Source organism: Colius striatus, chromosome 1 (assembly GCF_028858725.1).
Source record: "Colius striatus isolate bColStr4 chromosome 1, bColStr4.1.hap1, whole genome shotgun sequence".
In the NCBI taxonomy this organism is placed as follows: Eukaryota; Metazoa; Chordata; class Aves; order Coliiformes; family Coliidae; genus Colius; species Colius striatus.
Genome location: NC_084759.1, coordinates 156,774,768 through 156,789,465, shown reverse-complemented (window position 1 = coordinate 156,789,465; position 14,698 = coordinate 156,774,768). Strand labels below are relative to the sequence as shown.

The following is a 14,698-nucleotide window of genomic DNA, read 5'->3' as shown; positions in this document are numbered from 1 at the left end:
GAGTGAGGACTTTACCCCTCCATCTATCTGATCTTCTCAAATGTTTCTCAGCTCTTGATGACTCCTGGGTCACAGAGTTCTCAGTGTGGTCAGTTCAAACAAACATACCCACAGGAGCTTGGCCTTGAAAAACAGCGTTCCTTTCCAGCACTTGCCTCCCGGTTATCTCTGTACCATCCAACAAGACTGATTTCACTGCCTGACAGATCACATACCCTGGACCTGTGCCAACTGCTAAGACCTCCACAGGGAGAACCTTTGGTTTCTGTGCAAATATATCCGTGCTTGTAATGCTTCAGAAGCCCTTTTAGTGTTTTCAGGTCCCAAGAATGTGAAGGGCACCAGCCTTTGGACTGCTCTAGAGAACCATCAGGATGAATGAAGAAGCAAGCTATAGGCCTTGTTAGGCATTGGAATGGACATTTTCAGAAAGGCATGACGTAAATTAACTGGTTAAATTACCAGTTTTATACCATAGAGAAATTATTGGCAAGCAAAATGTAAAGTCTTAAAAATGAGTTACATAAATAAAAGGTGATACATCGTAGATTAAACTCTGCATTTACGCTTTGCGTTTGCAATTACAAGTGGTCTAAACACAGAACCAGCAGCACTTCAAATTTCTCTCCAGACTAATTTAGTGAAATGGAAGTAGTCTTCTCCTTATAGATGCTTACGGATTGGTTGTATGTCTTGTATCTATTTAGCTGAAGTTGTTCCTGCATTGGCATAATCTACCTTGATATAAAGCACTCAGAAATGGATGTAGCACAAAATCTAATCAATGAGTTAAATCAATCCAGCTCTTTAAAGAACAGATGTGATAGTGCTGTTAGTCTAGAGTCTGTAGTAAATATTAGAAAGTCAAGACAAATACATGCAAGTAAAAGAAATTATCTGAATCCGGCACTTCTGTTTTTAAATTGTGACAATGCTTGACAGTGAAAAGAAAGCTTTAGGGTTTTTTTCTTCTGATTTACATTCCAACTCATGGTACACCCTGTGACTAAACACTGGAATATAATAATTGTAGCACTATTGGAGGGAGGTGTTCCCACTAATTGTGCGTGAGTAACATGAGATGGAATTTGGGTGAAGTAGGCAGTATGACTGTGCAAGGCTTATTTTTGATTGTTTAAGGCTGGCTCTAGGATTTTAGCACTGAAACAAGGCAGATAATGATCTTGAAAGGAAAATGTCTTAGTAGCCCATATTTTTCTGAAAGTGTAGCTTTCCTACCCCGTCTGTTATCATTCATATATGAGCATTACATTCAAATTGTCTAGTTACTCTTTGAGGAAAGCAGCATGCACTCCTACCTACTGGTATGTTTCTTAAATGGGGTGAAATCCTTGCCCAAAGCCTGAGAAAATTCCTACTCTTGTGGCACTGTTAAAAGCCTTCGATTGCTGAAAGAATCATTTTCTCAGCTCTGATTTGTTATTGTGTTTTCTCTTATAAAGCCTCACGGTAACTGTCATGAGGATCCAAAACCCTGTTTCTTTAACCTGATGACATTTTACACCTCTGTGTAAAATGGCAATAAGAGATGCAGGCAACCAATGTGACTTGCCAGGTAAGACTAATTACATTTGCAAATCAACTAGGTAGTCATCACAGAACAGCAGTGACAAGCTGCAACCATTATACAAAATTATTTCCTCATGCAGGTGAAATACCCTGCACAAGCAAGGCACAAGCAAGATGTCATGAAGTTCAACCACCTATGCCAGCAGAAGAGGATTCTACTGATTAAGGCTAATACAGTATGAGATATAAACCCAACAGAAACTTGTCCAGAACCAGACTGCCTGTAGCACCAGACAAAGCTGCTGCAACATCTCAGGAAGTCTGCCCAGAAGCATCCATGGTGCCAGATGCCCCTTGGCCACACTCTGCTTCTGGGATGACCTGGAGGTGTTTCTCCCTACAAAGATGGTAAGGAGGGTGTGAGAGAGAAGCACAGCCTTAAGCAGAGCAGGTGCTTGGGAAGATCACTCTCACTAGCATGCAAATCTGGCACAATGTAAGCAGCTGTTTTTCTATACAGTCATGCCAGGCAGCATTACAAATGTGGAATGCACTTCTTCGCTCTGCAGTGGCAAGAACCTGCAACCTAGACACATGCCAGATACTGTGGAGAAGCCATGTGATGTATTGGAGATGTTGGACTGTACACTGAAGATGTGGCTGATGATGTGCATTAGCTCATTCCTACCTGCAGCACAGATGGCTAAAAAGTTGATTTTCTTATTGCCACAACCAAAATATTTCAGTTCTAAACTATGCATGATTTTGTGAGTATTTTGATAACTTTTTGAAGTTAAAGCCTTCATAAAACTCCTTACGATATTATTATGGATAAAATGTGTATTTAGTTATTCATTTACATGATGTGTATTTATATATTTTGCCTATAAATTGACTTCATGAGCTCACTAATAATTCTTAAATCCTAAGTTGTGAACTTCTAGAATGATACTGAAGATGTAGGTAAGACAATAGAGCTAGTAAATATACTCCATTCTAAACTAAACACTGACCAGAAATGTTTAAATTGAGGGAAAACAGAACTCTCTGCCAGTGTCCATGGTGAATTCCTAAAAATTGAGTCATGATTGTTATGAAAACAAAATATATGATTCTTCAGCAATTTTACCACTGAATAAAACACTTCTGCATTTTCTCATGCATATCTATACTCTATACTCTGAAAAATCTTTTTGTTTTTACTTATGCAAAATTCCCACACAATGATTTAGGTTCAATAGAGTAGCAATTCAAGATGCTGTCTTGACACAGCTTCAGCACAAGTACTATATTATTTGGTCTTTAGGTTGCATATAAACTTGATGCAGCTATTTGCATGCAGGAATTCTGGCACAGTGAAACAGTCCGGCACAAAGTCCAATGTTACAGCAGTAAAAGTTGGTACCCTTTACAAATGGATTTTGTAGAGATAAAAAAATATTCATTTGAAAAAAATCTCCCTCACAAAGAACAGTCACTACTAAACTCAGTCATTAAAAGCTACTGTAGCCAGACTTACATTTTTGCGTGGAACCTGTTCTTGCATGCAATGTATCTCTGTACTTGAGACTGGTTGACTCCATATATGCTAGTCCATGTGAAAGTCCCACCTATAACAATCGTCCAGAAAGTATGCCTTTGCAAAGGATTGGGATTAAAGCTACAATGAGAAGAAAAAGAGGTGACAAAAAATCAGACTATGAAAATCTTATCATTACGAGGATACCTTAATGTCTAGGAGAAAAAAAAAATCCCCGTACTTGTTCCGATACAAACTCTCTTAATGTGGCCAAGTTTTGAACATTCAGCTATTTCAACTTTATGTGAAATTATGGAAAGTAAATTTTAAAACTCAGAGCTGAAATCCTGATCCAGTGAAACACTTTGATCTGTTCAAAGGTGGAGAGCTGATTTAGATGCCTGTAAACTATAGTCTTCCAGAAAGCTGTAGAATATCTTTGACTGTTGCGATAAAAAGATGGTGCAGTAAAAAGTTTAACATACCTGCTTATCTACAGGGTCATCAGTAAAACACCAATATAAAAGTGTGTTGGCATGCCCAGCCTTTGTAGGCAGAGACTCTATAAAACATTTTACTGGTTTATCTCTAAGTGAAGAATATATTTTAGATGGCTATAACTAATTCTATTTTTTAATCACATTGTAATATAGCAATAAATGATGCTTATCCTGGTGAACAATGTAATACTACTTCAACTGTTATATTCCTTTTAATTCCTTCTCTTTTTTTTCTATGTGAACTCTATGATTGAGGGAAAGAAGCAATGCAATATAACCACAGCAAATCAGCCAAACCACTTGAAAAAAACTAGTATTTACAGTTTTAAAAAAAATACCCACAGATGAATTACTTACTAAAGAACTTGGTGAAGAATTTTACCAAAAAAAAAAAAGATTAATATTGTGAACTGATAGACAAATGGGCAAAGGCAATACTTGTTGCACTAAACTTTCACTAACAGCAATGAATAAAGTTTCTACTCTTCAAAAGCACAATAACTTTTTTTCTTTTTCATCTTTAAGTGGCTTTTGAGTCAATGCTTTCAGAATGAATATTCTTCACCTTGCAAAATGATATTTCTAGGCTATGATTTGCTACAATAATGGAGGGTAAAATATTATTAAAATGACTTAATTTTAATTAAGTCTTAATTTTTCTTTCAGGGTAAAGAAAAACATTTGCCCTTTACAACTTACACAAAAAATTATTAATTTCACAGTTGTTTTGCTTTGGTAGCCGAAATCCCAAATCAGCTGTTTGCAAATCATGAGTATAAATACAGTTGTCCTCTCCTATTAACTATTCACTTTCATCAGAATCCAAAATGTATCCTTAAAACACGCAGCTAAGTAAAAAAGTTTTTTCTCTTTACAAGATTTTGCATGGTATAAAATCTAAAACATAACCCTCAAAATAGGTAAGTTTGTTCAAAAATATATAAAAATATGGTCACAACTCCTCCCTTCCTTCTCCTTTTGTAGCAATTTAATTTCACAGTTAGCCACATGGGCTCTGTTTGTGAGAATAAAGAAAAACATCATCTGCAAGTACAAACTCACTCCCAGAAATTCAATCTTCCTCCATGGTAGGAATCATTTACAATGCGTTCGATTCCCCCCTGAATCACCACAGCTCGTATAATGACAGATGAAAATCCAGCGACCATGATTCCAACCTGGAAAACGTCTGTCCACACCACTGCCTTCAGACCACCCTGCATGAGGAACAGCATGTATCAGGTAAAATAGGGCAGCAGTGATCTTGCTTTGCACTCACATTCAACTAAGAGAAACATAGCTATCTGTATTATGCACTATAGATGAACTTCATCATCTTCTTTAATAGAAATAATTCTGTACTGGAGAGTTCAGGAATTGCATCCTGGAATATATTCAGGACACCCTGGCCCTTTTTTTCAAGTATGCTGGAATTTACTTTGGTCATACACATAGTTTAATCCAGTATTTCCATCATCACATAACCTAATTCAGAAGCTTGAATCAAAGGAGAAATTGGCAGACAGTGCTCATCTTACATACACAGGACCACTAACTCCAAAAGGCATACCATTCATTTGAATGAAAATAAACATGATTTAATCCAATATATACAAACAAATTTGTCACTGAGGTTCCATTTAATAATTTCTAGACAATTGGTTAATTAACACTAATCTAAAGACCAATCTATTCATGTGGCACTTGAACTATTTTCAGTGTCTATTCAATAATAGACAGGACTATTATAAATGGGCTAGGCAAGTGCTTGATAAATTGCACAGCTAAAGCCCACTAAATTGGAAGAAAAATCACAGGAGGAAATTTAAGAAGGGAAATCTTTTTGCTGTTCTCTCAGCAACAACAGAAGTTTGAGCGTATCAAAAGACAAAAGGTTTGAGTCACACAGTGGCTACCTCTGCATCCAGAGAAGTCTCTGGGTAAATATGGTCCTGTCACTACAGCTACACTGTGAAATGTAGTTCCATGGGGTAACCTGGTTACTAGGCTACTTCTCAATAAATCCCATATTTTATATGAATGATAAAAGGAACAGAGATTTTTCTTAGCCAAAGGACCCACGTACCAGTGTGCAGTAGAAAGTGCAGACCACACCAGTTGCCACCACAGCACCCCACAAATCAAAGCCAGTGACTGAAAAAAAAAATGGAAATGGCACCAGTGTTAATGAGGTATCAGGGACAAAACACTGAAAGTCATTTTTTCTCCTCCAATATGGTTCTTGAAAAAAAAATAGAAATAAGTTACATACAAAAGTAGGAGGCAGGAAAGCAATTGAAAGTTAGATTCACTCTAAACAGGTCTATAAATGAAACAGTTGTTACACATATTGGAAACTGCTAAAAGGTTAGAAATATTTCAGGATTTAAGAAGCTATTTTTTTAGCATTAACATTGCCAAACAAAATATCCAATATTTTTGTAGGGCCCAACTCAGGACAGTTTTAAAACATATGTCCTCCTTTGAAGTGTCTGGGTAGTCCCACAAGATCTTTAGGCAGGGATTAAAGCAAGTCAACAGCACAGGGATGCTCCACCGAGGCAAGGTGGTTCAAGCACAGTCTGGAAGAAATGTGTCAGACTAAAAGTCATTATTTTATGCTTCTTTCTTTTAGGGGAACCTGACAGTGTCTACACCAGACAACACTGAGCTGTGGCTGGCATACAGGCTGTCAGTGTCCCAGCTTGGCGTGCTCACATGCTGCCAGGCAGGGCACTTAGGGACTCCTCAGCAGATAGCTCAGGCTGATGAAAAACACTGCAACAAAATTAATGAAAAACATTGCTTCTAGTTGGGTGATAGCTAGATCATAGATTAGTTTAGTGTGTATTTGCAGGGCAAATACAAACAACAAGGACATAAAATCTGTGGGACTTATACACCAGAAGAGACCAATGCAAACAGTGTTGGATGTTTTTGTTCTTTTTTTGTTCAACAAACAAGCCAAAACAAACCCAAGCCAAACAAACAGAACAACTGTGATTTTAATTCCAGCCAAAAATATTCTTTTTTTATTTGCATTTAGTTATTGCCTTTTCTTGCCAAGTGGACAAATTAATTGTGTCAGATTAAAAGTCTAATTTGGCTCCACATTATGGCTTTTTTCCCCTTTAAAAATAATTGTGGCTCATCTTCAAAGCAAAGACTCATTTTGAAAATTGAAGTATTTTATGTTGTAAATATTACAACAAACATCTGAAGTTGAAGATCTCTTTGCTGTTGATTTGGTTTTCCTGATAAAATGACAGACTGAGTTAAACAGTTCCAGGCAGCCCAAAACCATTTTTACAGAACTCTTGCCTCCCTCTCAAGTAAGACCATTTAACCAGGGGGTTTAAAAGTGTGTTTAGTCTCTATGTGGCCTTCAAAATTTACTTAAGTCTCCTTCACTTTATTTAATTTAGCCACTACCTAAGGATGTTGCAGAGGTAAATGAGCGTATGTTTCCCTCTCAAGCCTCTTCTATACTTCTTTACAGGTAGGTGTTAAGGGACCAGGATTACAAATGGGAGGCCTTCTATCAGAGCTCCCATTAGGATCAACAGAAGATTTCACAGTCAAGCTTTGACCTATTTTCAAGTGTGCATTCCCAAAAAGAAAAAAAAAAGCATACCAGTACTATATGCAAATAGCAGTAGAAGAACAGTTGCAGTATGCTCATCTTACCTTGATTTAGTGCTAAAGCCGGAGCATAAATGACAATACCAGTGTACAAACTCTAGAAGGGGAAAAAAAGAAATCAAATCAAAATAAATGTAAACTCCTGGAGAGGTGATAGCTTTCTCAGATTACTTCTTTTCAAGTATTTATGCAATCTGTATTTCCTAAATTCATAACTGCTGAGAAATAATTCCAATTGTTAGAAGATGAATGTCTGAGACTAATCAGCACTGCAGTCTCACAGCCTAGTGTTCTTAAAACAAATATCAGGGACTCTTCAGCTTCCCCTGGCTTTAATAGTTAACTTCTCTTACTGCTTTAAAACTGCAGTCCTATGGCAGAAACAAAAGTCTCCTCTCAGTCCAGGCTTTGGTAACATGTCTCTCTCTTCACCTTTCTTATAAGCCCCATTGAAAGACCACAATAAGGTCTGCCTACAGCTTTCTCTTCTCCACATTGAACAATCCCAACTCTTTCAGCCTTTCTTCATAGGAGAGGTGTTCCATCCCTCTGATTATCGTTATGACTCTCCTAGGGATCTGCTCCAACAGGTCCATATCCATATCTGTGCCGGGACCCTAGAGCTGGATAGTGCAGGAGTGTTGCAAAATGGCAGAATCACCTCCCTTGGCCTGCTGGCTATGCTTCTTTTTATGCAGCCCAGGACAGGATTAGCCTTCTGGGCTGCAAGTATATATTGCTGGCTTATGTCCAATTTTTCATCCACCACTGTTCCCAGGTCTTTCTCTGAAGGGCTGCTCTAAATCAGTTTGTCCCCCTCATCCATACTGATACTGGGGAGTGCCATGACCTAGGTACCTACCAGGGCCTTGAACCTGGACTTGTTCAACTGCATGAGGTTCACATGGGCCCACTCCTCAAGTCCCTCCAGCGAATCAGCTGTGCCACAGCTTGGTGTCATCCAGATTTACTGAGGGTGAACTCATTTCCACTATCTACGTCATCAATGAAGGTATTAAATAGTATTGGTCCTAGTATAGACCTTTGAAGGATACCACTCATTACTGGTTTCCATTAGGACACTTAGCTGTTGATTGCAACTCTTTGGATGCAACCATCCAGCCAATTCCTTATCCATCTAACAGTCCATCAGTCAAACCCATATCTTTCCAATGCTGCTAATTCAAGAATTCAAGATGAGAAAGTGGCTTTCTCATACACAGCCAACAAGCACCAGAAGCTTTGAACCATCAGAAATTAAAATTTGTCACAAGCATGACCACATTTTTGTGTCAATTAAAACAAGACTGATGATATAATCTTTCCACTTCTTCAGTAGATTTTTTGGTTGAATTACTGCATATCCCTATTTTTTCTTCTTCTTTTAAGCACATGAGAACATTTACAGAACAGTTAAAATTACACTATTAAAATCTTGTGGGGTTTCCTTTCCTCACGATTCTTCTCATTCAGGTAAAGTTGTTAACGCTTGCCATAGAAAGACACCTACAGATCTCTAGAGCATTTCCTTAAGCACATATTTAAGTTGTATAGAAATCTTTTTCTGATCTTCCCAAGCAAATATTATGCTTGGCTTGTTCCAACATGCATGACTGTAATGTCTTTGTATTTGCTGGTGAAACAATATCAGGATTCACAAATTCTAGCACTCCAGTTTTCCTATGGGTTTGTGTATCTCTAAACGCCAGCTAAGTAGCACTGTTCAAATAAATAATTAGTACTGCATTGATCACCACCTCATTGGTGCAAGTGTGGTCACCCTAAAACTCATGGTGTATCTTAAAAGTACAAAAATGGGCAAAAAGCCAGCATGTAACTTGAAAAGCTTTCTGATATATTCATTCCTTCTTTGAATTCCCTCAAATGTCAAAATAACACTTTTTAGGGTTTGGTGCATTTGTTGTATGCTCATTGTACATTTAAAAGCCGTGGTCTCACACTGGTCTCCCTGAATGGGCTGGGTACAGCAAACTGTACCAACAATAATTTGGGGGACTGCTTTAGTTTAATGTTTCCGAAGGCAGAGAGAGGCTACTTCTCAGTTTGCAAACACATATATTTTTTTCCAGTGGTGGTGGTGCAAACCCTTGTGCAGTAAATGACAGCTCCTGACAGCTTGTTTTGTCACCTTTCACAGTCCTTTGAGAACCAGTCAGGCTCCCAGAATCCATGAACCAGAGGATGAAAACTACCGCTGTAGCTAATTGGGGCATGTTTACATTTTGAACCCATTGTGGGTTTCTCCAGCAAGCAGGCAAACTACTGCTCTTCACTGCTACCCTGCAGCGAAGGGTTGCTTGTCTCTTGGCATAGCACTGATGCCAAGTGACTGCTCTGGGTGCTCAACAATGCAGGCAGAGACCCAAGGGGCAGGTAACCCAGCATCCACTCCCCACTTCATTGCTTTTGAGAAAAACCAGCTTTGTTTCTCCGGCCACCCATGGACTGTGGTAACCTCATCAACCACTCAGAGAAAACAGCCTGTTACACTAAGCTGAAGAGTCCTGGCAGGCATGAGGACCACAGAACAGTTTTGAGGTTTACTTGCCGTTTGTATAATGAAGAGCACTGTTCCACAGAGGCGCAGGTATTTATTAAATCGAAGTTCTAAATACTGCAACAAAGAAGAAAAAGCAAATGTTTATATCAAAACTTTACATTGACAGGAGTAGAGTGATGTGATGAGAAGCTCAAAAAGGGCACAGCATCGTTTTAACATTTTAATGCGTAGTGGCTTTGCCTGGGCCAGGTTTTTTGGTCATGGGGGGAGCTACAAGGGCTGCTTCTTTAAACAAAGAGCTGCCAGAAGTTTCCCCTGTAGCTCATAGGGCTAGGGCCAGTCAATTTTAATTTGGACCCTGCACCTGACCCAGGCTTGGCCAATTAGTGATGGCGGTAACGCCTCTGTGAATATTTGAGAAGCAGAAGAAGTTGTTGCATAGTTGCTAAACTGCAGCAGCAACAGGGAGAATGTGAGAACATATGCTCAGACACCAAGGTCAGTGGAAAAGGAGGGGGAAGAGGGTGCTTAGGCCCTGGAAGAAAGACACCCCTGTGCCCTGTGGTGAGGACCATGGTGAGGCAGCTGTGCCCCTGCAGTCCATGGAGACCACCTGGTAGCAGAGACCCACTTGCAGCCTGAGGAGCCCATGCTGGAGTGGGTGGATGCCTGAAGGAGGCTGTGGTTCTGTGGGAAGCCCATGTTGGACCAAGTTTCTGGCAGTACCTGGAAGTCTGTAGGGAGAGAGGAGCCCATGCCAGAGTAGCTTTGCTGGAGCAGTTCACAAGGAGCTGCAGCCCATGGGAAGGACTCACACTGGAGAAGTTTGTGAGGGACTGTCTCCCATGGGGAGAGACCTCACACTGTAGCAATGGAAAGTGTGAGGAGGCCTCCCCCTGAGAAGAAGCAGTGGCAAAGTCCATCTGTAATAAACTGACCACTACTCCCAGCCCCATTCCCTGTGCCGCTGGGGGTGGGGGCAGAAGGAGGGTCCCAGGAAGAGGAAGAGGTGGAGGGAGGTGTTTTAAGATTCAGTTTTATTTCTGACCTCCATTTAAAAATCAAACCTTTTTCTCCCTGCACTGAGTCTGTTTTGCCTGTGATGCTAATTGCTGAGCGATCTCTCCATCCTTAACTCACAAACCACTCCTTATATTTCTCTCTCTCCCCTGTCCAGGGGAAGTGATATTATGACTTGGTGGGCACCTGGCTAAACCACCACATCATGAAAGGACAGAAGTCCTAGAGTCATCTCAATTGATACCTCTTTCAATGTGATTTGTATTTCATTACAGACGTCACCACTAGATGTACTAGAAAACAAGAGAATCCACTTGCACCGTGAAACTGGAGAGCAAGAGAAAATATTATGGCTATTCCTAAGCCTTGGTTGATTTGGAAACTCTGGCATTATGTGTGTGCATCTGAACTGCTATGAAAAAGGGCAGAAGGTTTTCAGTGGTCAGTGGCTTCCTCCCATGGTAACCTCACCTCCTGCACTGCCCAAAGCAGCTGACCTTATTCTACTGGAAAGTGGAAATCTAACCTTTTGCAACATTTGCATCATTTTTCTGTCTAGGCTGGGACACCACAACAGCTAAATGACTTTGTCAAGCTGTAGAGCAGATCTTTTCCCACCATCTGTCCTAACAACCCTACAGGATGTGTGGTTGTACAAAAGGGATCTTCTTTGTCCACCAATCTGTTCAGTCAACACAAGCAAACACTGAAGTATCCCAAAGTGCTCTCTCATGAACTGAGCATTTAAAACATTATCTATAAGCATGTCTACACAAGGAAGCAGTGCTGAAGCCATGGACAGACACAAAAAGTTACTTTATCTCTGAACTCTGTACACAAATAAAAGCTATATATTTTATAGGTGCATTATGCTTATTTAACCCCATGATTTTAAGTGAGTTTCCAGTTACAATTGTAAGTCTTTATTTCAGAGAGTCCCTTTTTAAGTACCAGGACTGTCAGTCCAAAGATTACTAGTTCAAAACACACTGGAAACCCCCAAAACCTTATTTTGGTGAAATCTTATCTGAATCTAACAACAGAAACCTTGTTTTCGTCATTCAGTGCTGCAATGCCCCTGTTCAGGGTAATAAAATGCTAACAACCAAAGTAACTATCCAAGGACTTTCACCCACACCAACGCCCCTTTCCCCAGTGCCATATGTGGAAAGAGTGATTTGCCTCCAAATCTGCAGCTAGGAACTGTCTTCATGCAGGAATTGCATAGACCTTCTAAATCATAATAAAGTCCTGATCAAATGCTTTCTCACCCCAAAGCAGTCAAACTCTAACTGTGATTGGTCCCACCATCCCAGATGTCTCTGTGCTGCTAGTTATAGCTTTAACACTGAGATGAAGATCTGCTCAGCCATATTATGGTAGAAGTAAGAAAACTCTTGCAGACACAGAGCACTTGCTGACCACCCTGTATAACCATGGTGAATAATAGAATCATTTTGATTGGAAGAGACTTCTGAAATCATCAAGTCCAACAACTAACCTCACACTACCAAATCCACCACTAAACCAGGTCCCTCGGCACCTCATCTGTGCATCTTTAAAATACCTCCAGGGATGGTAACTCCAACATCTCCCCTGATCAGCCTCTTCCAGTCTTTAAAGAAGAACTTCACCTGTGTGAATACCCTCAAGTAGAAAGAGAGTCTTCTCAAAATCTCTGCCAGAGGTAGAATTTTGTGGTTGCACCTAAACTTAGGGACCTGTCTGGAAGGGACTTGATGTGAGAACTCAGGTTTGTACATTTGCTCTTGCACTCTGCTATTGGTATATTAAGTACTCATCACTAATAACAGGTCACCATTCAAGTTGCATGAGGATTAATCCACCTGCTGAACCAAGTATCTGGAGTGAGGAAATAAATCTGGCATGATGTCCTGAGCCAAGACAGCAGGGTTGAGCTTCTGTCTGTAGAGGCAGCATGGACAGACTTGGGGACAGAGTAGGTTGCAGCCTGCTCTTGGGATGGATAAAACCACGACAGGATGTGGAGATACAGGGCAGCACAGAGTGCAGGGGTGTTTGAGGGAAGAGACCAAGCGAAGATGTGTAGAAAGCAGGCACAAGAAGCCTCCCAGCTCCCTGCTGACTGTGGAAAGACTCCTTCCAGTCCATCTTACCTCATAGGTACTGGTAATGCCCAGCTTGTAGAAGACAGGCAGAAAGATCTCGGCACTGCACAGCACCACCAGGCCATAGGTGATGGCAAAGACACAGAAGATGGCACCATAGCGGTAGATCTCAGCAGGGGTGCCCAGCACAGTGACAGCTGACATGAAGCTGGCCGTGAGAGAGAGTGCCACAGGGACAGCGTTCATGCTGCGGCCCCCCATGAGGAAGTCGGTAGATGTCTTCTGCCCGCCTCCCACGAAGGCATAGTAGACCCCGATGACAGCCGAGATCAGCAGCATGGCCGCAAAGACCACATAGTCCCAGATGGTGAACTGCCCCATGCTGTCGGAGGGGCTCGCCAAGGATCTGCTCCAAAATCAAAGCAGCAGCTGCTGCCCTCGCAGGGCCGGCACGGGGCAGCCGGCGCAGGAGGAAGGGGATGGGGACGGGGCTCTGCTGGAGTACCGTGGTAACCTGTGGCCCACCGGGGCTGGTGCGGGGCGGAGACGTGCGGCGCGTTCAGCCGGGACAGGTGCGGAGAGGTGGGGTGTGATGCGGTACGTCCCGCCGGGCGGGTGCGAGGCGGAGAGGTGCGGCGCGTCCCGTTGAGACAGATGCGGAGCGGTGTGGTGCAGGTGTGGTGCGGTGCGGCGTGTCCGGCTGGGCGGTTGTGAGGCGGAGAAGTGCGATGCGTCTCGTCGGGACAGGTGCGGTGCGGAGCGTCCCGCTGAGGCAGGTGCGGAGCACTGCGGAGCGTCCCGCCGGGACAGGTGCGGTGCGGCGCGGTGCGGTGCGGTGCGGAGCGTCCCGCCGGGGCAGGTGCGGTGCGGCGCGGTGCGGTGCGGTGCGGTGCGGAGCGTCCCGCCGGGACAGGTGCGGTGCGGCGCGGTGCGGTGCGGTGCGGAGCGTCCCGCCGGGGCAGGTGCGGTGCGGCGCGGTGCGGTGCGGTGCGGTGCGGAGCGTCCCGCCGGGACAGGTGCGGTGCGGCGCGGTGCGGTGCGGTGCGGTGCGGAGCGTCCCGCCGGGACAGGTGCGGTGCGGCGCGGTGCGGTGCGGTGCGGCGCGGTGCGGTGCGGTGCGGAGCGTCCCGCCGGGGCAGGTGCGGTGCGGCGCGGTGCGGTGCGGAGCGTCCCGCCGGGGCAGGTGCGGTGCGGCGCGGTGCGGAGCGTCCCGGTGCGGAGCGTCCCGCCGGGGCAGGTGCGGTGCGGCGCGACCCGCACAGGTCTCCGCCGGTGCGGCTCCGGGAGAAGGCTCAGGCTGCGCCGGGAGCGGCAGTGCGAGTGCTGAAGGGGAGGCGGACGGGCCTTATAGCGTGCCGGTGCCCGCTCCTCCCCACGGCGGTGAGCAACCCCGCAGAGCGGGAAGGGGCGGCGATCCGGATCGTCCCGGGCTGCTGCCTACCGCCCCGAGCCTCCGGGGCCCTGCAGCGCCCAGGCTGGCGGGATTGCCCCACCGCAGAGCCCTGCCTGAACGGGGTTACACCGCAAACTCGGGGCACGGTCCAGGGTTTTTGGAGAGATGACAATTCACCTGACCGTTCCCATGGCTGGCACTTCCTACCCTTCTTCACCAGCATGTGCCACCATGTCCCCAGACAACAAAGGCAAATGTAATACAACAAAGATGGTTTAATATATACATTTCCACAGGCTGAGCAATCTGGAAGGTAACTCATCAAAACAGATGTCATAGCAGATTTGCCAAGGTGAGCTGCTGAACAGTGCAGTGACATGACAGGAAAGCTTCACTACCTTGCACTGTGCTCAAGAAGTTTTGGTAACATTTTTTAACCAGTTGCAGGTTCTAGAGTCAAAGTGCACAGAAATATCACAGCTG

General features: G+C 43.5%; 1 protein-coding gene across 2 annotated transcripts in view; it reads right to left on the bottom strand.

Annotated features, from left to right (window-relative positions):
- Positions 1-13,789, bottom strand: part of SLC5A8 (solute carrier family 5 member 8) — a 28,306-nt gene extending 14,517 nt beyond the window's left edge. For both annotated transcript variants that reach the window (XM_010198883.2, XM_062014962.1), the window contains exons 1-6: positions 12,871-13,789; positions 9,761-9,826; positions 7,237-7,288; positions 5,636-5,703; positions 4,612-4,766; positions 3,050-3,190 (exon numbers count right to left, since the gene is read on the bottom strand). In XM_010198883.2, coding sequence (XP_010197185.1) covers positions 3,050-3,190; positions 4,612-4,766; positions 5,636-5,703; positions 7,237-7,288; positions 9,761-9,826; positions 12,871-13,203 — 815 coding nt within the window. In that variant the 5' untranslated portion in view covers positions 13,204-13,789. The remainder of the gene's footprint in view (positions 1-3,049; positions 3,191-4,611; positions 4,767-5,635; positions 5,704-7,236; positions 7,289-9,760; positions 9,827-12,870) is intronic.
- Between the last annotated feature and the right edge of the window lie 909 nt (positions 13,790-14,698).